Raw genomic sequence first — 23,447 nt, 5'->3', positions numbered from 1 at the left:
TTGATTGGGGTTGTTGTTTTTAATCGATGATTATTCTTATCATCAATCGTTTATTTGGTTTTATTGATTCTATATGAAATATGGAAAATTATAGTCGGATATTCGTATCGCTTTGTATATGATCGATGAAGGAAATATATAATATCCGGAATTTCAATCTTCCCAACTTATTATCTTAATACGCCTGATATTACTTTCAATTAACAGAGAGTAGTATCTTAGGAAAAGGAAAGGAGATTAACTCGAAACGTATTTTGATAATATAACATCCTGCGAAAACGTCGCGGTTGAGACAAACCATATACTCTGAATTCGTAACTACCTGACTGATTTAAATGTTGAATTCGTGAATGAAATTATTAACATTTACGGACGATCAGCTGGTGGAAAAGTCAAATTTATAATGGTTAAGTTACTCATATTATTATTACTTTTAGTACATGTTTCTGTATCAAATCTTTCGGTAAGTAACTCAAAATCTATTAATCTATTAACATACACGAGATGTGAATTGGGCAGGGAAAAAGATGTGGATATCTAATTGCAATAATGACAGATTGGGATTGAAAATAAAAGAAAAACTGCTGAATTATCAATTTAAATTACCAATAACTGAAATTTCTCCATAATTTTTTGTCTCTTCAGTTTCTATTCTTTTTTATTGAAAATTTCTGGCTAAGATTGAAACGACCGTCCATGGAAAATGTCCTTGTTCAAAAAAAAGTACCACAACTATATTTTCGAATCAAAATCAATCTTTATTACGATTACTCTATTCTCATAATTTAAGTCTTTGCAGCTTGAACTTCCGTAGACTCTTGAAGTTTTCGTTTAATGGAAAGCATCAGAAAAAAATTAAATATTCATAAAGAAGACGGCTCAAAATAGTCCAGAAATCTACCACCACAAAAATTAACTATAAGGTTTTTACTAGATTTTCAATTAATAATTACCTACAGGTTTAAGAGAAAAAAAGTTTTTCTCTATACAAGTACATACGCGCCCTCTATAACAGCAGAAGGAAAAAAAATTTTTTTCAGACCTAATTACACTCTGGCGCTACAACAAATTTCCTATTATTTTTAGCTGTTGCTTTTTTCAGATGTTGTCCCTATAAATTCCAGTTTTTTTTGTTGAAAATATGTAAAATTATCTTCAATTCTCATAAATTGTAAAAACAAGGAAGTCAATAAAGAAATAAAATTCCTTATCGGGATAACTTTAAAAGCAATATGAACGAAAATCGCAAAAATCCTAAGAAAAAGCATTTTTTGGTTTTGGTTTATCGAAAAGGTTCGCTACTATTTTATAAGGCTGCTCAAATCAAAAAAGTTGCCGAAAATATGAAGTGAAATCTATTTACGAAGTCAAATAAAGGGGTTCCAATTAAAAAAATTGTTTTCTGAGCTACCCGGAATATCAATATTAAAATTTGAATGAAAAAATCGATTGCCCGTTAAAAAATAACGGAGGTTCACGTTCAATTTTATTTCTACTCCACTCTCAAAGTACCACTCAATTGTGAACATTTCTGAGAATAATTTCTAGCTAGAGATGGAGAATATAGAGTACAATTGAGATGGTCTGGACACATTTGGCGGATACCCGAAAACAGAATACCAAACCAAGAAAAACATTGATTAAAAATGTAAGACAAAGAAAATAAAATGAATAGGAATAAGGGATTAAACAAAAGATCTAAAAGCATAGAGCATTGAGCTGAAATTATAGAGGAGTGTTGTGCGAAATACCTGCTCGAATACTACAAACTGACTTAAAAACGGAAGACTTGTACTGGTTTCTTAGAAGGAAATCCAAACTGATCCTGGAAAACAAACTCCTAATTTACAAAACCATTAAAAAGTCAATTTGGATGTGTGGTATCCAGCTATGGGGATGTGCCAGAGAATAAAATACAAGTTTTTTCTAAAGAAGTTAATCCAAAATGATCTGTATGATAACAAACGCCCTGGTACTTCACGAAAACTAAAAAAATCCATCACATACAAAAAGTAATTGCACATCAATCCCTTAATATATCCCCAACTGAATAGAGGATTCAAAAGAAACTGGCCTGCAGACCTGAAAAATGGTTAGAGGCGTCCTATCTTTGGAGATGACCTCACCACGTCAATAAGAGCTCATAGCTCCCAGCGGAACGTCATATAACTCACGTTGTATAGCTTAGGATTGAGGAAGACGATAAAACGATTCCACCAGAAGCTCCTAATTTACAAAACCATTATAAAGTCAATTTGGATGTGTGGTATCCAGCTATGGGGATGTGCCAGAGAATAAAATACAAGTTTTTTCTAAAGAAGTTAATCCAAAATGACCTGTATGATAACAAACGCCCTGGTACTTCACGAAAACTAAAAAAATCCATCACATACAAAAAGTAATTGCACATCAATCCCTTAATATATCCCCAACTGAATAGAGGATTCAAAAGAAACTGGCCTGCAGACCTGAAAAATGGTTAGAGGCGTCCTATCTTTGGAGATGACCTCACCACGTCAATAAGAGCTCATAGCTCCCAGCGGAACGTCATATAACTCACGTTGTATAGCTTAGGATTGAGGAAGACGATAAAACGATTCCACCAGAAGCTCCTAATTTACAAAACCATTATAAAGTCAATTTGGATGTGTGGTATCCAGCTATGGGGATGTGCCAGAGAATAAAATACAAGTTTTTTCTAAAGAAGTTAATCCAAAATGATCTGTATGATAACAAACGCCCTGGTACTTCACGAAAACTAAAAAAATCCATCACATACAAAAAGTAATTGCACATCAATCCCTTAATATATCCCCAACTGAATAGAGGATTCAAAAGAAACTGGCCTGCAGACCTGAAAAATGGTTAGAGGCGTCCTATCTTTGGAGATGACCTCACCACGTCAATAAGAGCTCATAGCTCCCAGCGGAACGTCATATAACTCACGTTGTATAGCTTAGGATTGAGGAAGACGATAAAACGATTCCACCAGAAGCTCCTAATTTACAAAACCATTATAAAGTCAATTTGGATGTGTGGTATCCAGCTATGGGGATGTGCCAGAGAATAAAATACAAGTTTTTTCTAAAGAAGTTAATCCAAAATGATCTGTATGATAACAAACGCCCTGGTACTTCACGAAAACTAAAAAAATCCATCACATACAAAAAGTAATTGCACATCAATCCCTTAATATATCCCCAACTGAATAGAGGATTCAAAAGAAACTGGCCTGCAGACCTGAAAAATGGTTAGAGGCGTCCTATCTTTGGAGATGACCTCACCACGTCAATAAGAGCTCATAGCTCCCAGCGGAACGTCATATAACTCACGTTGTATAGCTTAGGATTGAGGAAGACGATAAAACGATTCCACCAGAAGCTCCTAATTTACAAAACCATTATAAAGTCAATTTGGATGTGTGGTATCCAGCTATGGGGATGTGCCAGAGAATAAAATACAAGTTTTTTCTAAAGAAGTTAATCCAAAATGACCTGTATGATAACAAACGCCCTGGTACTTCACGAAAACTAAAAAAATCCATCACATACAAAAAGTAATTGCACATCAATCCCTTAATATATCCCCAACTGAATAGAGGATTCAAAAGAAACTGGCCTGCAGACCTGAAAAATGGTTAGAGGCGTCCTATCTTTGGAGATGACCTCACCACGTCAATAAGAGCTCATAGCTCCCAGCGGAACGTCATATAACTCACGTTGTATAGCTTAGGATTGAAGAAGACGATAAAACGATTTCACCAGAAGCTCCTAATTTACAAAACCATTATAAAGTCAATTTGGATGTGTGGTATCCAGCTATGGGGATGTGCCAGAGAATAAAATACAAGTTTTTTCTAAAGAAGTTAATCCAAAATGACCTGTATGATAACAAACGCCCTGGTACTTCACGAAAACTAAAAAAATCCATCACATACAAAAAGTAATTGCACATCAATCCCTTAATATATCCCCAACTGAATAGAGGATTCAAAAGAAACTGGCCTGCAGACCTGAAAAATGGTTAGAGGCGTCCTATCTTTGGAGATGACCTCACCACGTCAATAAGAGCTCATAGCTCCCAGCGGAACGTCATATAACTCACGTTGTATAGCTTAGGATTGAAGAAGACGATAAAACGATTTCACCAGAAGCTCCTAATTTACAAAACCATTATAAAGTCAATTTGGATGTGTGGTATCCAGCTATGGGGATGTGCCAGAGAATAAAATACAAGTTTTTTCTAAAGAAGTTAATCCAAAATGATCTGTATGATAACAAACGCCCTGGTACTTCACGAAAACTAAAAAAATCCATCACATACAAAAAGTAATTGCACATCAATCCCTTAATATATCCCCAACTGAATAGAGGATTCAAAAGAAACTGGCCTGCAGACCTGAAAAATGGTTAGAGGCGTCCTATCTTTGGAGATGACCTCACCACGTCAATAAGAGCTCATAGCTCCCAGCGGAACGTCATATAACTCACGTTGTATAGCTTAGGATTGAAGAAGACGATAAAACGATTTCACCAGAAGCTCCTAATTTACAAAACCATTATAAAGTCAATTTGGATGTGTGGTATCCAGCTATGGGGATGTGCCAGAGAATAAAATACAAGTTTTTTCTAAAGAAGTTAATCCAAAATGATCTGTATGATAACAAACGCCCTGGTACTTCACGAAAACTAAAAAAATCCATCACATACAAAAAGTAATTGCACATCAATCCCTTAATATATCCCCAACTGAATAGAGGATTCAAAAGAAACTGGCCTGCAGACCTGAAAAATGGTTAGAGGCGTCCTATCTTTGGAGATGACCTCACCACGTCAATAAGAGCTCATAGCTCCCAGCGGAACGTCATATAACTCACGTTGTATAGCTTAGGATTGAGGAAGACGATAAAACGATTCCACCAGAAGCTTTTTAGAGGTTAGGAATTGATACTTTTCATTTTTTCACTTAAAATACATTTTACGTTATCAAAATCCATTTTCTAGTACATTTTTCATAAATATGGAATATCGTATCCATGTTCGAGAGGAATTTATTGTTGTATAAACATATTTCTGATACAATGTTATAAAATTTAGCGCTGCGAACATTTTTTGCACCTAATTCATGATACTACGAACCAATTTGTTATTTATTCCTGACAACCCATCCATCAGAAAAATACATTAACGACTCTATTGATGATGTTTACATTATTCTCATTCTGGTGTCAGAAGGGACCTGTTTACGTGGTTATTGTGTGTTAACAATTTGTGTGATGAGATTGTATATAGGATATCGAGAGAGTTATCCGAAAAAAATATTTCGATAAATATAAATCCGATATACAGAGTATCCACTATGAGAAACCACACACTGCAGAGGAGATCAAAATTTGACGACTTAAATCCAGGAACCAGCGGTAAAAAACTGTAGAATTTTGGTAATCAACGTCGATTTTTATGAAAATTTCATTTTGTGCTTACCTACTCACTCATTTATCCAAAATCTACCTGTGCTGAAGAGTGATTTTTATTTTTTGAGGCTGAAAACTACCCCTTATTGTAAAAAATTCCAAAATCTTTGATTTTAGCATATATTTGACTAAAATAAAGTTTAAATCGATTATTCGTAGATCTGTTCATATTTTTAAACAAGTTTATGATTATTCATACTAATGTAACCCCTACAAAGACCATTCTCCGAGGGTAGTAATGTTAAAAACTTTTTTTTTAAAAACACTTATTATAATCTCGATTTTGATGAAAATTTTAATTCAATTTCTACATACCCTCTTCTACGAAATCCTCCCTGTGCCGAACCGGGCTTTTTATATTTAGTGGGGTATAAACTACCCCCTTATTGCAAAAAAAATTTAAATCTCAGATTTTATGCATGTTTAGGATGAAATAAAGTTTAAATATATTATCCGTGAAACTTTTGACATTATCAAACACGTTTATGATCAATCAAATTCATACAACCCCTCAAAATCATCCCCTAATCACATGAAAAATTAAAAAAATTATTTCAACGATTGTTTTATAATTAAAAATGATCCTAAAGTGTATTTATATTGAATTGAGAATATTTCGTAAGTATTTTTGTTGTAGTGTTGATTTCTAAATATGAAACCCACCTTCAATGACCAAAAATTTCGAAATAACAATTGAAATATTTAACTGAAGTAATGAAAAATTATTTTTAAAATCAATTTTTTATTTAAAAAATATCTTCTGCAGCTGTTGCTCGATTGTACGATACTTTCATCCAATAGTCCAAAATTCGTGCTTCGAAATTTTGAAAAAAAAAAGTAGGCGGTTTTTCGACGATAATTCGCTCATTTTTCAAGCTAGAAACTTTTTAAAAAAAGCATTTTGTATGAAATTTTAAGTACTTCAACGTCATATTAATTAATTTTATTTTTATTCCCTGGTTTCAAAAAGGATGCAGCTCAAAGGGGTTGCATGAGCCACATAGATTTAAAAAAGCTCAAAATTTTTGGCAACAGAAACCCTACAATTAAAATTGAAACATTTTCTCATAATATGTATAATTTTTGGTCTATTTGAGAAAAATACATTTTTTTTCAAGATTACAGAAATGCAGTGTTCGATTTAATCGATTATTTTTTCTAATATAAACTGGTCAAATAACAAGGATTATATCGATGATACATAAATAAAGTTGATTGCAAGTGGATTACAATTAATTTCAATTAGGGTGGTAATGGCGAGGGTTTGTTATAAATCAGTCAACTCTCATGGAAAAAACTTTTGACAGTTTCTATTTCGAAAGTTGTTGTATGTGCTTTGGAAAAATCTCTCGAGTTTTTTCCAAAAATCCCATCAATTTCAAATTATTTGAAGTTGAAGGTTATCAATTAAGGGGTTCACCAAAAATAGCCAGTTATTATTAAATTCACAGAGGTTCTTAAAAAGTTAATCTTTGTACAAGAAAAACGCTAAAAATTATTGGTTTTCTCCAATGAAAAATGAGCAGTTTCAATCGTTAACAACTCTAAAAGTATCATTTTAATAAAATGAGTTATCATCTCCAAGAAGGGGTGGTTTCCACTCCACACACCCAGGGCAAAAGCACCCTTCGACGCAGGGTAGATTTTGAAGAAGAAAATCGATCTTGATTATCAAAATTACACGGGAAATCGGCTAGTACCTGGCCTATTGGGGGCATTTCACTTATTTCTCATAGTAAGGCACAAAATTTTATTAATTTTAAAATTTTACAGAATTTTTTTCGTGTGTGTGTGTGTTAGCTAATTGGGAAAATTTCATTTTCATACCATGAATAATTTTATCAAAATTTTTTTACGTTGAAAATAATCCAAAGACATGTTTTCAGCAATTTCATTCAAAATTTACAAGAAATTCAGAATTCATTTCACTTCGTAATTCAACTGCTACAATTTTTTAATGAGGGGAAAATTTTCGGACCAGTAGATCATTTTCCATTATATGTTTGTAATGGAAAATTATTTCCACGACAAATTCACGTATATGTATGATGGTGATTCAAAAGTTGGAAATACCAGTTTGGGAGTTGGATACGTTTTCAAATCAAAATCACCTCAACTGGAAGAAGACTTATAGAACTGAAAACGAACGAGCTCAAAAATGGAGCACGAATTTTAGCTACGATAAACGATACAGTAAATTTTACCATGGAATGGGGTTAATCGTTGAAAGACTTTTGATAGCATTCCCATAGTCATATTGGTGGTTCAAAAACTCTGCAAAAAATTTCCATATATTGATTCAAATATTTTTAATATTTTCACATTTCTAGACTCGGTAATGTCATCGACGTCGAAAGAGAAACATTGTTTGATATGTTCATATGGACCCGAATAATATTTCTTGGAGCTCAATTAATATGGATATGGAAGTAGATACAGTCTACCACAAAATAAATGAAAAGCAAAATTAGAGGTCTCAGATATTGAAAATCTAACGAGACCCTAAAGCAAAATATGGTTGATTAACGATTTTAATCCCGTTTGTGGATTCCCGCTGTCTGGAAACTAATTACACAGGATACATTCGTCAAAAAATATGTGATAAAAATATTTACAACACCACCATACATTTTCAAACCCCAAAACAATCGCCCTAAATACACTAGATACCTTCTAATTCTATACAAATGAAAATTCGAGTACTGAAAAAATTGTTTTTGGGATGAACTAGATATTATAGAAAAGAGATAGAAAAAAAACAGGGTTAATTACTTTTTAAGTCATAAAGATCTGCTTCAATGTATAAGTTAACTCTTGAATTCCCAGTGTCACTTGTAGGTGACAGAAAGTAAAACATTTTTTTCTCCCACACTTAAACTTTATTTTTAAATCCTACCATTTTTACAGCAAAGTTAATTAGTAACACTATTCGTTTTTTTTTTGGCAACACTGACCATTATGTCATTTGTCAAATTCATTCATTTGTTTCACGCGGTCTAGAGCAGTTTGAGTTTGTGTAATTTCTTGCGATATAAAGTGAAATAAAAATGCCTAAACCGTAAGTATTATTTTTTTTTCTTATCACATCTAATAAATGAATATATAAGCTATTACAAAAATGTATTTTACAATAAGAATAACTTATCAGCATCCTTGTTACAACGTTGGAAACATGCAGTGTCACCCTTGGGTGACACTGGGCAATATAATAATTCTACTACTCTGAATTAATTCTTAGTAATAACAAGATTTTTGTTTACATTTAGTCTTATCGCTATGTGCTCATGATATTTTAGTGCTTGTTTACGTATTACAGGTTGACGTTAGATGAGATTGCCGAGGAGTTGCTGGCTGAGGAAGACCCAGGTGATATTATTTTATTTCCTCCTGATGATGACGTGGTGACTGACGAAGGCAGTGGAGATGAAAACGAAGCTAATATTCTTCATCTTCCGAGTCGTATGCTTCGATCTCAAGTAGAGCTACAAAATAGACCCTCCACTTCTGGAGAAAATCGCATGAATGACCTGGAAGAAGAAGAAATCGACGTGCCTGCACCGAAGAAAAAAAAGAAAAAAGGCAATACTATAAAAAAATGGTATAGCAACGACACTTTTTTTACTAGCTGCGGCAAAGGAGACCATGATGAAGAAGTTTTTACTAACTCTCAGGAAGTGATGAGTGCCGTCGAGTGTTTCGAATTGCTCTATAATGACGACATAATAAAATTCATAGTTGATATGAGCAATTTGTACGCTTTACAGAGAAATCACACTCTGAATGTAACTTGTGATGAAATTAGAGTGTACATTGCAATACTGCTACTTACAGGATATTTGACTCCAAAGTATATGAGAATGTTATGGGAAGTAAAAAGTGACACGCACAATGACCTAGTAGCATCTAGCATAAGGCGGAATAGATTTTTTGAAATTCAGCTATATCTTCATCTTTCTGACAGTACTTCCTTGCCGCCTAACGACAAATTTGCTAAAGTTCGAGAATATTTTACAAAACTGAATGTAAATTTCACTGCACATTTCAAAAAAGCAGGTTCTTCACACATTTCCATAGATGAAACTATAGTACCATACTTTGGAAGGCACGGTACCAAACAACATATCCACGGAAAACCGATAAGGTTCGGTTACAAGCTCTGGTCAGCTGCTACGCGCCATGGATATTTAGTAAATTGTGAGCCATATCAGGGCGCGTCCGGCCCTGGCCTCAAGATGCAGTCCGACTTGGGCCTAGGAGCTGCTGTTATTTTAGAACTCCATTCAAGATTACCAGAAGAGTTAGGATCGTACAACTTATACTTTGATAATTTTTTCACTGGTTTGCCTCTTCTCAAATATTTGCGAGAGCAAAATGTTGGGGGCACGGGTACTGTTCGGGAAAACCGGTTAGAGAATTGTAATTTGCCATACTCAAAGGACATGAAAAAAGATCCAAGAGGTAAGCTATGTCATAAAGCTTCTAAGGAAATTATTGCAGCTAAGCGGCATGACAATAACATCGTCACCATTGCATCCAACTGCCACGGATTGGATCCTATCACAAAAGTGGATCGGATTGGATTTGTGGATAAAAAACGAGCTAAAATTCAAGTTGATTGCCCAGCCGTCATCAAGATGTACAATAAGTACATGGGTGGGGTAGACCGCTTTGAAGAAAACGTTTGACTCCATGAGGGTAGCTCTTCGCGGCAAAAAGTGGTGGTTCCCTTTGTTTGCTTTTGGCCTGGATGCAGCTTGTCAAAATGCATGGCTGATCAAAAGACAGTCAGAAAACAACTGGACCTATTGCGATTTCCGGAAAAATGTAGTAACTGTTTACCTACAAAAATATGGCAAGCCCGAGTCCCGTAATTCTTCTTGTGGCGTTCCTGTTCAGATAAGAGTACCTGCCGCGGTAAGGACCGCAGGAAGTGCGGACGATCACTCGGAAGTCAACGAAGATGCGGATATTGTCACCAACGCACTAGAAAAATGTGTACCAAATGCAATATCGGTTTGCATCTAAAATGTTGGTACAGATTTCACAATAAATAATTGTTATATTTTTTCATATAGATATGTAATAAAATAGATATTATTATAAAACTGTATCTTTTTTCCTAACTAAGACCGGTAAAAAACCCGTGTGTCCTTCAGAGTCTTAACTTTGCTACAATGCCCAGTGTCACCTGCAGGTGACCCCCCCATTAAAAAAAATGGGGGTGGTTTACTTATTTTTTATATATTTTTTTATTTTATTCAAATGTAACTAAGCTATTTTATATAAAAAGGGAATATATTTTTCATTAACTTGGGACATGGGAATTCAAGAGTTAAAAGCTACCCCTTCTTTTGTTGAAGGAGGTCTTTACATCTCGTGGAAACAAATTTCTCGAATAACTTTATAGCAAATTTATGTTTTATTTTTCAATATTTTAGATAGGCTCTGAGGTTTTATCAACGGAAACTCAGGATATTTGGGGTAATTATAAATAAAAATCAATTGTCATAAACAGATTCAGTATTGGTGAAATATGAATAGTCAAATCCATTAGTTATAACTAATTTACAATAAAATTAATTTATATTATTAGGAAACAGAATGAAACGCGCGACGTTATTGAAGAAGAAGGGCAATCCTGACGAATGTAACACTCCCACGTGTGAGCGCTTCACTTCCCAAATGCTCAATTCGATGGAACACGGCGCGGATCCATGCGAAGAATTCTATGATTTAGTTTGTGGAAGACGTATACGTGAAAACGGATTCACCCGTAGCAATTTTGAGGTGCTGGAATATTACCTGAATACGAAAATTACGTACAGATCCGAAAAGTACCTGCAGGATTTCAAAAGATTCTATGACAGTTGCGCAAAGTTTTCGCAAGATTTCAACTTTTTGATGAATATAGATTATAGTAAGTAGATTCTATCTGCGAATTGCTGATATTGGGTCGTTATAGAGCATACGGTCTCAGTTTACAAGATTTTTAAATACTTGGAATATGAAAATTAGATGAAAATAACGTACTGGGTGGGTAAGTACCAAGAAACACGTGGTTCACTAGTAAAAAGCATATTTGAAAATAGTTGATTGAATTTTTCGAAATTGAATCAATTAAGTGGCACTTTATTTACAATAATCGAATTCTTTGACAAATTCTGTGCATTTTTCATGTCATATAAGAGATGGGGGAGATTGGGAAACTTGTTATGAAAAAATATCTTTAAATCTGGTTCTGCCAAGCCGATTTTTTTAAACTTGATGATGTTTGATAGAGTTTAGGTCTTAATATCTAAATTCTCAACAACGTAAATGCTAGAGAACGTTATATAATTTACATATTGTGGTTCCTCTATTTTAGTTTCTCTTGAATTCAAACAAAAACTCAAAAGTGAGCTAAGTTACTGATGAAAAAATGATTGTAACTATACTATGCTTTGTATAACATTTTTAAACGCTGTTTCCAAATAAAAAAAATATAACAAGTGCCATCGAATCCTAAATTTCTATGTCCCCTGAATCACACTCAGATCTATTCATAATAAAATACATAGTTAGTTTGTTTGTTAAGTCTTTATTATAATAGAGCGATAACTGGGGTAAATTCCTTTTGTAAAAGCCACCAGTGCCAGTGGAACTTGAATTCTGACAGTACGTTTGACCCAAAACTTCAATTTTGACTTTAATATTTCAATTACCGAAAATATTTTGAAACACAACGCACCACCAGGTACTACTTTCCAATATTCTTCAAATATAACTGTTGTAATTTCGAATTAAATTCAAAAATGAATCAATGTATTATGCATTTTAATTCTGAACCTGGATTTGAGTACATAAAAGCATCCCATTAGATGCAGACATCATCTCTTCATTGTTGGAAACTTTAATTCAATAATTTTGGACATTGCAATAACGGATGTGGGAGCTGGTGCATTGTCTCAATGAAACAACACTTTTCTTTCTTCATCCAAACGTTATAAAAACATAATACTTAACGTTGATAGTTTTTCCTTTTCCAATGAAAATCATCCAACGCGTATCCCAAACAACCGACGCCGTGACCTTGCCTGCAGATGGAACGGCCTTTACCACCTTTGGAATCGGCTCTTCCTTCTCAGTTCATTGTTTTGATTGTTCTTTTATCCCGGGTGTGAAGTTTCATCCTTGGTTATGAACTTCAGGACGCTGTTTTTGTTCCATTGTGAGCGAACGCGGCACCCATCTTTCTCATGTCCAAATTTCCAATTAATGGGCGATGTTCTGCACTCTTTGAAATGCCTACCAAGTCTACTAGCTCGCACACTTTCAATCGACGATCATCCAGTGGATTTTCTTCAACAACGCGGCGTCTTCAAACTTGAAATATATGCTGTATTGATCAATCGCTTTCTAGTACAGCAATATTTGTATGTAAGTATGTAATTTTCTTAACTTGTTCTAGAATAAAGTGTTTTGCTATCTGAGGAGCGATACGCGATTATTTTTTTATTTTTCAGTTGATGCTCCGTTGGTAACTTCTGATATTACTGATCTATTTGTTGAAGCTATTTTACTTCAAGCGATGCCCTTTTTTGATATTGGATTAATCATTTCGGAAACCAAAGAAAAATTCCAGTTCTCAGTAAGTTTTAACAATTATAAGTCTTGAAAATATTAACGATACCAGTAGGTTTTTCCGTTTTCTCGAAGGGGTAGAACTTGTCTTCAAAGTTATTCCTCTCAAAGTATTCTTCGGTAAAAAGTTCTTCGCTTTCTCTAGAGCTTAAACCAACGTAATTTATTACAAACCTCAATTGTGGCCTTCGAATAAAAACTCTTTGGAACCAATATAAACATGCTTAATCCTATTTTTCAATCCAGTTTTGTTAGCCAATGCTACGGACTTAAATACCTCAAAGGAATTACTTCAAGGCTGTTATGAAATTATACTGATCAACAATAAACACTTTGGCAACATCGAGAAAAAGTCTACCCCGTTGGAAAACTAATCTAATAACACTTTCTACCTATTAAAGATTGCATTTTTATTCTATATTGATCAACCACTCAATAACATACAAAATTAAATCAATGCCGCGTTTTTCGAAGCTACTTTTTGAATTTCAGATAGAGGCAAAAAGTCTGAGACACAGAGCACGATTGCTGAGTGAAAATTGTCTATTTGTGTCTGCCCACAGACGCCTCAAAACTTTGCTTTCCTTTGGTCGCGATTAACGATCCAGACTGACTTAATAGGAAACAAAATGAGAAAGAATAACAGAAATAAAATTCGGAAAAATACAAATAAATATCGAACTGCTGCTACGTTGATTTCACAATGTATTTTCGATATACGGAAATAACAAGAAATCGTTGGGTACCAAAAAAGATCTGTACGGGGGATGAACAATCAATTCGATGTTTCAACTGTTCAAAAACATGTCTGTTTAAACTTGAGAGTTCGCAGTCTCGTGGTGGAAAATGATTCGTCTTCTGCGATTGGTAGGCAACCATTTGCTTCGAAGTTCATCCATCTTTGGCTGGATTTGGCTTACGTTGACTCATGTTGGCCAAAATTTAATTTTGTCATAATTTCTTTGCGCCAATCGACGCGAGCTTTTTCTGAGCGATCGCCAAATCCAACGCGAACAAATATTTTCGAGAGCCTAATTTTCATATAATCTTAAGTGTATGCGAGTGAAACTAATGCCCAAATTTGGTTCAATCTCACTGTATGTCACATGACAACATGTCTATCTCCACGAAATTCATCCTGAACCGAAGTGAGATCATGACTGAATTCGGAAAACTAGCAAAGTACAGTGGTTAGAGATGGTGCTCTATCACCAAAAGTCGAGTTGGTAGACACATTGAATCCACGTCGTAAAAAATCATCGTACAAAAATCTATCTCAAACATCACTCGTATGACAATACGTTTTGAGTACGTTCACGATTAAAATGTCAAAATTTATGTTGGCAATGTCAGATTTGACATATATATATATCAGTGTTGCCATACCTAAAAACTTTAATAGCGTAGAGTTGGTAGACACATTACTGTTGTAGAAAATCATCGTACAAAAATCTATCCCAAACAAGACACGTTCGGAGTACGTTCACGATTAAAATGTCAATGATGACAATGACAGATTTGACATATACAAATCAGTGTTGCCATACCTAAAACGCTCTCGTACGGTATTTCTATGGAATAATATTATTATTTTTTAGTTACCTGTATCAGGTGTTTCTTATTTAAAAACCAGGATTACGGGTTGGTCTGTATTTGAGGAAAGCGCTGAAGAATGTTTGGAAAATTTACAGAACTCCATAAGTTCGAAAACTATCGATATAGATAAGTTGCATGAAGAATATATAGGGTGTAAAAAACAATTGATAAAACAATATGCTGAAGATTTTGAACAAGTTATGAAAGCAATTGGTAAAATAACAGAAAAAAACGTATTGTAACAAATATTGTATCTATTTTTTTTTCTATGTACTTTTATTTTAGATGTTCCTAACTGAATTACTGGATTTGATTCAGGTAATTATCAGAATAGTTTTTGTAGTGATGATGCTTATTTATTTGTTTACAGCGGTTCATAGAATCTGCCGTAAAAGCCAGATCCGATCAAAATTCCGGAGAATTATTTAAATCAATGGAAATAAATGAGCTTAATTCTAAATACGGTCTCATTGATTGGAAATTGTTTTTCGAAAAACTAACCACGAATAAAACGTTCAGTGGAAATGAAAAAATTCTTGTGAGTTATCCCAGTCATTATGATTTTGTTTTTCGAGAGTTGCGTAAAGTTGATAAAGAGTAAGTTTTACTTTTCAAATTTCTTCTCATCCACACAAACATCCACAAGTAATACAATTTTTTTCAATCTGCAAAAATATATTTATGATAATTATGTAAATAACATGGTGACCATATACGAATTCAACGATTTTTTTTTAAATCTACGTTTTTTGGGCCGATTAAATATATTAAATATATTCATTCACGTATAATCATTTCTACAAGTGATTTTGGTAATTTATCTTTTAAGCCTTACAGCCCCGATGACCTTGAAAGGTTGGGTTAGGTTAGGTTAACTTAGGTGAGGTTAAGTTAGGTTTTTCGTATACAAAAAGAATAAATGACGAAGTTTTGGAAATTTATCCTCTAGAAATTGATGATTTATTTAATAATTGAAAATTACTCTTCAATAATTAATCCATGTTCGGTTCGTGAAAATATTGTTCGAGGCGGGAGCGGCGGGTGGTGTTAAAAATTTGGAACCAGTGTTCAAATTTGGTCCAAATTTTTGAAGACTAAGGTTTAGAAATAATAAAAAAAACATTTTCAATTCATCATCATCAATTTCTAGAGGAAACATTGCCGACATTTTGTTATAACCTGCAATTATTCTTTCTGAATACGAAGAACTTAACCTAACCTAATCTAACCTAACCTAAACCCATCCAGTCCCGTTCCGAACAAAGTTCGACACCATTAAGCTCCGGAAATGATGAATTTATTGATTGAAAATACACTTGAAAGGCTGCAACGGAAATTCTATCACATAGCCAAGGTAGAATCAGCTTATAAAAACTAACACGTCTGGATCTCCACTCGACTTTTCTAATTGGTCATTTTTCTGGCCGGGCTTGCTTACAGGCACCAAGCTTTCGAAATCTGTTATAAAATTATTTCGAACAATCGTTTTACTATTGAAAATAACACCTGATAAGAATGTGACAGCTTTAAATCGATGGAAGTGTTGATAAATCAATATTAAATTATACAAAATAAGTTTATAGTTGGTAAAAATTCACTGAGATGATACTAGTACTCCAGATTGCTCAATTCTATATTATTATCCACTCTATTATGGATTTTTTTACAGTAAACTTGTCAGTATGATCAAAGAATTCATACATTTTCAATTATATCGGAATTTGGCATCTCCAAAACACGTCTCCAACAAAGAAATTTATTGTATGAATTTAGCTCACGAGCTAATGCCGGACATAGTAACAACAATTATTTATGAAATAAATCCAGCCAAGAAGATATTTTTACCAACACATTTGACACAAATGATGTTCGGCGATTTGAAACTTTCGTTTGGAAAATCGATAAATAATTCAAAATTGGACGATATATCTAAAGAAAAGTTTGGAAAAAAGTTGGAACGTTTGAATTTGGGATTGATCACTATTGGAGACATGAACACAACCAGAGATAATTACAAGGATTTGAAAGTCAGGGATAATTTTACAGAAAATGTTGTAATTCTACTCAAGAATTATAGAAAGCGTATTTACGAAATTGTTGATTTGAAATCTTCTTCAGCGACGCTGTAAGTATTAGTATTTTTTTTAATATACTCCAATTACCTAGTACCATAAAGAAATGAGTTTTAAACCATTACATATGCTACAAGGAGTCTCAAAAGAGAGTTTACCTTCGGATTGCTTATTGCTTGAACGCAGCTATTCCAAAGGAAACGAAAGTTTAGTCCCACAATGATGTTCCAAGCCTGATTGAAACATGGTCCGAGAAATTTAAAGAGATCGGATGAACCCTGGCTAAACTGAAATTTAAGTGTCCAAAGACTCGAAAATGTACGAGCCTCGTCTACTCTGTTAACAAGATGATTAAGCGCTTCACAACGTTTACCAACATCTTGTTTTCGAATGATGTTCGTGTTCATCTCATTGGAGTGCATCTAAACCAAAAACAAACATCAAAAACTCGTATATTTGCCTAAAGTTACCTTGGATATTGTGTACAGATACAAGACGACTTCTTCGTGCTTGAACTAACCGAAAAACCTTGTTCCAGTAGGTTCCCTCCCATGAGTTTTTCAGGCAACTTGATCTCCAGGAGAGATAACATAAGTTAGCCTCTACACAGTCCCGATTTAACGCCTATGGAGTTTTTCCTGTGGGGTTATATCAAATCGAAAGTTTACGCTAACCAAACTAGCATAGTTAAAAGTAAATAAATTCCTTATTTACTTTTAAAATAAAATAAATATTTTTTATTATGAACGGCTTTCATTTTGGAAAACATTCCGCACCTTTTATAAACAACTTGCCTCCTTTCCACATATTTATACAAGGATAGAGAAAATAATAATTATTAAACCAAAAATTTTAGTTCCCTCTAGATTTTTTTTACACTATTCAATATTAAGTGAAGTGAGGTTATGTGCATTCTGAAAAACGTTTTGTTTCTTAGGTTACATTATTTTGTGAGTCCGTTCAATACGAAACCCGTGACATTCTACACGAGTAATGCAATAGGTAAGGGGTTTATTATAATACTACGCTTTTTTATATGAAAATCTCATTATTATTTAAATATAATTTTGTCCACGGCTAGAACGTGGATAAACAACTCACATCGCAGCATATGTAGCTCGATATTGATTTCAAATTGTGTGTGTTAAATCGATGAGACAAGTGACATAACCCAAACAAAAATAGTCCAACGGAATTAAATTGAACGAACTTGTTGGCTAATTTAATTGGACTATTACTTGTGATTGTATGTTATGCTGAAGACGCAGTGATCCCCACCGGAGACGAAGATAGCTACTGTATAGGTTTGAACAAATATCGAAAGCTTTCAACATGCAAATATCCCTGAAGAAAACCAAAAGTTTTACAGTATCCAGATAACCGAGAAGATGTAAACTCGCAATATATGATCAGAGTGTAGAACAAGTAATACTGAAGTGCAAAAAGATGAAATGAGGGAGATATGTCACATCCAGGATATAGTGGGAGACCACGTGGATAGAATGTCAGATGACGAGTTGGTAAAGATTGCAAAGGAAGAAAAACATCCCGACCACCAGGACGACCACCTACAAGATGGTATGAAAGGTGGTCTGCATCATCCCAGCTGCAGCAAGGCAACCATTGATGATTAATTATTATTTTTTCGTTAAAAGTTACTTTGAGTAAATAGGTTGTATGGCTTCGGTTTACCGCTCACCTTCATTTTCAATTTTTCACACACCGCTGTCTTCATTTTTGATAATAACTCTGAGACTTGATCATTTTTTAAAAATTTTGTTTCTAGTTATGCATCCAGGAGTGTTCAATGAGGTACCCATCGGATTGCCGGAGCATATTCGGTTGGCAAAAATTGGATTTCCGTTAGCTCAAAATCTTGCCAAACATTTTGATCCAATTGGTCGTGGAATTTTGACGGATAATATAAAAACAAACGACGCTTATTACAACGACTTGATGAAACAATCTAAAGAAATATTTGAAAAATTTTATATGAAAATTCCGTATCCATTTCACAGGAGCTTCCTCAAATTTAAGGTGAAAAAGCATATTAACCATCACTCAATAACTCACGTGACTAACTAAGAAAACACATTCAATTCAACCATTGTTAATCAGTACATTGTCTTGGTGAAAAAGGGTTTTTTCTACGACGTTTTCCTTTATTTTTGCATTCAAACGATCCAACAACTCTATCTAGTATTCTCTATTGATTATCTCTCCCTTTTGGAGCTAATCGATCAAGAATATTCCAAAAAACTGAAGTCATAACGTTCCCAGCTGACTGTTCTATATGTTCTGGATCTGTATTTTTTGAATACCATCGTATATACTTTGAATATGTCCGAAAATTGAAATTGATAGGGTAAAAATTGAAAAATTTACTATTTACTTAATGAAGCAATCGTGAAGCTGGTCTTTAAATTATATCGACAAGTTTTCTAGAACCAGCAAGCAAATAGGACAAATAACTAGTTTGAAACCGCCTTTCCCCAAATGTATCCCTCAAAGAATGATTCTTCCATCCACCCTCATCATCTTATCCAATCCAATTCTCTTCTGTTCTTCAAAGTTACTCCAGATTTCCAACTTATCGCATCCAAAAATTGAATTTAAAGACTGGAATCACTTGTTAAAGAATCGGTTCCTATTCGAAATTCCTCCGATAATCATATTGGCGTGATCCCTAATAGGTGATACATCTTTATTCAGCTTCTATAACTTTTATTTGGAACTGGATGTTGGCTCATTGGCTTAAACTCTGTGATTTTTACTATTTTTACCTCAAACTAATGTTTTGCTTGACTTGAAGCTTCTTTCGGTAGCCCTTAGTCTATTTATCCACACGCCTTGATGAAGTGGAGCTTCGTTTTTAGTTCAAACTTTGATCGTATTCTGATGACTTCTACTAATTATTTTCCTTGTCTTGTGCACTAGCTAATCGACATCTAGGACGATTCCCAGGCATTTGATCTTGGTTATCCAGATTATTAGAATTGCTTGGGTACTAACCACGTCGTTTCGGTCCATGGATTCTTGGGGATGTTGTAGAGTGCAGTACAAAAAACTTTTTATCTTCCTCCCTTCATCTATTTGTGTTCCAATCTTTACGACTTTCTGAAGAAAATCGATAACCAACTGGTATTGAAAGGGTGTGGATTGGATTGCTTAAGATTTATGATGCTAGGGAAAGAGTAGGCTTATTTTGGAAGGTCATCTAGTGGTAGAAACGTGAAATATTCCGATATCTGATTCAACATCAGAAGAAATAGAAGATTAACTTCAACAACTTCCAGTACCCAGTAGCTGGAGAAACTTAATGCTTTTGATGAGAAGTCTAATTAGGAAAAACGACAAAGTAATCGAATTTTCAAATTTATAATAATTTTCAGCCAATAAATGGTGACGATTATATCAATGAATTGATTTATGATAATGCTGCTTTCAAATTAGTAACTGACTATCTGCACAAAATGAAAAAGAAATCAAAAAATTTACCTTGGATATCAAGCGGTGGAATATCCTTCAATAAAAGTTTTTTTATAGCTTTCGCTCAAGGTTTGTCAATTTTCTTTCTAAATTAAAAATATGAAACTAAAAAATTTCGTTGTCAATTGATGATTGCAATTTCAGAATTCTGCGATGACCAATCTGAAGTTTCTTTTATGAAAGATCTGTTCGAAACGAAAACATTACCTCCTCAAATAAAAGTTAGAAATGTTATAAGTAACTCTCCTTTTTTTGGTGAAACTTTCCAATGTTCTGAAGGATCAAGCTTTTGGCTGGACCCCAGTGTTATAAGACCATTTCCTTTATCTCCGCCTGACGATTATGATGATGAAGAACAAGATGAAGGAGACTAAGGAATCACACAACGGAATAAGTTTCTATTTCTATGTATGTTGTACAAAATAAATGTCTAAAGTAGTTCATTTGATATTCTATTCTATCCAGAAGATTCAGTAATTGGTCTTACAACTTTATTCCTCACCAATTTCCTCAATTTTTTTAGTATCTTCTTGTTTAATGCTGATTCATGGAAAAATGTGGAAAAATAAATGTTACCATGAACGCAGAATTTCCGACAGTTGACAAGATTCATGTCACGGTTCGAGATAATGAAGATTACTCTATAGAAACTTGAAAAAAAATAGGTTCGTATTTCTAGAAAGAGTTTTTTTATGTCGTATCTTCGTACGAACGCGGATTACGAAACAATTTCCGACTCGCCGCTACCAAATCCAAAATAGTGGAAGACGTACCAGAAAATCTTAGGAACGGGCTCTGTTGCCGACGCGCCACGTTCTGGCCAACCAATATCTGTAACGACTAACGAAAATATGTGGCGCTGACGTTAGTTTCATCCCAGTTCTGTCAGAAAAAAACTTATTCTAATGATAAATTCGAAAAATTGTTGAAATTGAAAAACACAAAGGTAAAGGGAGAAGTTTCAAGAGAAAATGATTCTTTTTTAAATAGAGTTACGTTAAGCAATTGTTTCTTGAAGCTGTAAGTAGCCTGGAAACTGAGAAAAGGCAGTTAATCATACGATTCAAGAATCATACTTTGTGAAAAAATTTCACTTTTCCATTTTCATCTGTTTGCAAGTTAATTATATGAAAAGTGTACACCCTATATATTCAATATATTCATACAAATGTTATTTTATATTAACTTAACAAATAATTTAAATGTCTACTAAAAGAAGTGATCCGCTTATGTATTACGAATGCTTTATCGTTTTATTACGCTCTCATTCGTAAAAATAGACTATAGAAAATTTTATATTTCAAACACTTGATCATTAGAAATATTTTAAGAATCCTTCTAGTTTGGAATTAACTATAATTGACCGTATTATTATAATCAGAAAACTTATTTCGAATCTATAAATTGTATTTTTACATTTATTGCCGTTCGAAAACCAAATCTAAATAAATACATTGCCCGAGTGTACTTAGAAAGTTTAGTTCAAAGCATACGTTTACTTGCTGCTTAATGCTATTAATTTCAAAGTAAGCAAACTTCTGTGAAGCATTATTTGATTGTGAAAATAAGACGTTACTCTCAGTCTTGTTTCCGGTCAACGGCTCAGCAAATATTTGAGTTGATACTATTATAACAATAACTAAACATTAATTTTCATATAATCTCATCTAGGACAAAGGGGTATTAGCTTGTGTAATAGATAGACACTACGAAAGGATTGTAAATCCACACCGACTTAATTATTTAAAGCAGACCTGTAAATACGAAACATCTATAATAGAATAGATTGCGGTACAATACGAGGACAAGACAAAAAGTTGATTATTTCATGTGTTAAGTTAGGTTAGGTTCGGTTAGGTTAGGTTAGGTTAGGTTAGGTTAGGTTAGGTTAGGTTAGGTTAGGTTAGGTGATGTGGTAAGTGATTACTTAATGATGAAACATAATTTTACGGAGTAAAACGAAAAAAAAAATAGAAAAAAACATCGTTGTAATTCAAAATTTGTTTTCATTGCATATATACAAGGTAATCAAGAATGATACTTAGCAAAACCATTATTACTGTGCATATTTGGCAATTGTTTTTTATCCTGTTTTCTATTTTGGATTCCACACATCGTATACATCGTTTTCTTGATTTTTCCAAATAAGCAGATGATCCCAAACATTATCCATGAATTTGAGGAACGTCCTCTCTTCATTATCCATTATTCTCGTCCATATTTTCTGTTCCTGTTACTAAATATGCATATGTTTCTAAATCTTCTTGATTCCAAGTCTCTTCTGTATCAAAATTGGTTTTTTCCAAATAATTTTTGAACGATAAATGAAATTGACGTTTCGACTTTCAAAAGTTGTTTAAAAAAACTAATTTTGAAACAGAGGAGACCTAAAATCAAGAAGATTTAGAAACATAAACATATGAAAAGGTCTAAGAAATAAGAAATTCAAGGAATTCAAATATGTAGTCATGAATAGTTTGTAGAAAATCCGTTTGAAGCTTTTTCTATCCAAATCACAACTTTGATATCATTTGATCGGCGTGATGGACGTTTCCCATAATAAAACATAACTGAATCTGAACAGTAACTTCTCTTTAACTGTCTACTACCAAAAAATCTTCAATGTCTTGTCAACGAATTTTACTTTCTTTCCATACCATCATGTCACTGTCTCTTCTCTGCACTTCACCTTCAAATTTTGGAAAAATGTTTCTAGTCTTCATATTTGCACCTTAAACGAAATAAAACTGACCCTTTCTTGAAAAGAATCATCCCAAGTGATAAAACTATCATGAAACATACGATGAACCATCACAAACCGTATTGAAAGCTGAAAAACTTTTTTGAGCTGCTGCCAAGGAATCAAACGATCAATTCTGATCAAGAATTAATGATACTGGATGAGGCAATCAAAGAAAAACTGCCAGAATTTTCAAATCGAAAAGGTTTAATGTTACACACATATTTAGCAACTCGTGGGAAGCGATTGGAGCTTGGCTGGAAAGTAATGCATCATCCCCCATACAGCCCTGATCTGTCACTATCTAATTAACATGTATTTCGAAGTATACAGAATTCTTTGAATGGTCAAATGACGATGACCTTCAATCGCACCTGGTTTAGTTTGGATCCAGACCAGAATTATGACGCTGAAATATTTATGGCAAAAGGTCATTGAGCAAAAAGGGAAATATATA

At 33.8% G+C, this 23,447-nt stretch overlaps 1 protein-coding gene across 1 annotated transcript; it reads left to right on the top strand.

Moving 5' to 3' along the window:
- Positions 1–289: 289 nt before the first annotated feature.
- LOC130449032 (endothelin-converting enzyme homolog) lies at positions 290–20,693 on the top strand. The gene is made up of 12 exons (XM_056786667.1): positions 290–463; positions 10,912–10,954; positions 11,067–11,390; positions 12,976–13,100; positions 14,692–14,922; positions 14,975–15,007; positions 15,060–15,286; positions 16,359–16,814; positions 17,699–17,763; positions 18,548–18,798; positions 20,154–20,319; positions 20,395–20,693. Exons 1-12 carry the CDS (start codon positions 404–406, stop codon positions 20,622–20,624), a joined length of 2,211 nt encoding a protein of 736 aa, XP_056642645.1. The 5' UTR covers positions 290–403; the 3' UTR covers positions 20,625–20,693.
- The last annotated feature ends 2,754 nt before the right edge of the window (positions 20,694–23,447 follow it).

The sequence above is a fragment of the Diorhabda sublineata genome, chromosome 9, assembly GCF_026230105.1.
Source record: "Diorhabda sublineata isolate icDioSubl1.1 chromosome 9, icDioSubl1.1, whole genome shotgun sequence".
Classification (NCBI taxonomy): Eukaryota; Metazoa; Arthropoda; class Insecta; order Coleoptera; family Chrysomelidae; genus Diorhabda; species Diorhabda sublineata.
Note: the sequence above shows the minus strand (reverse complement) of the source record. Positions and strands in the feature narration are given on the sequence as shown.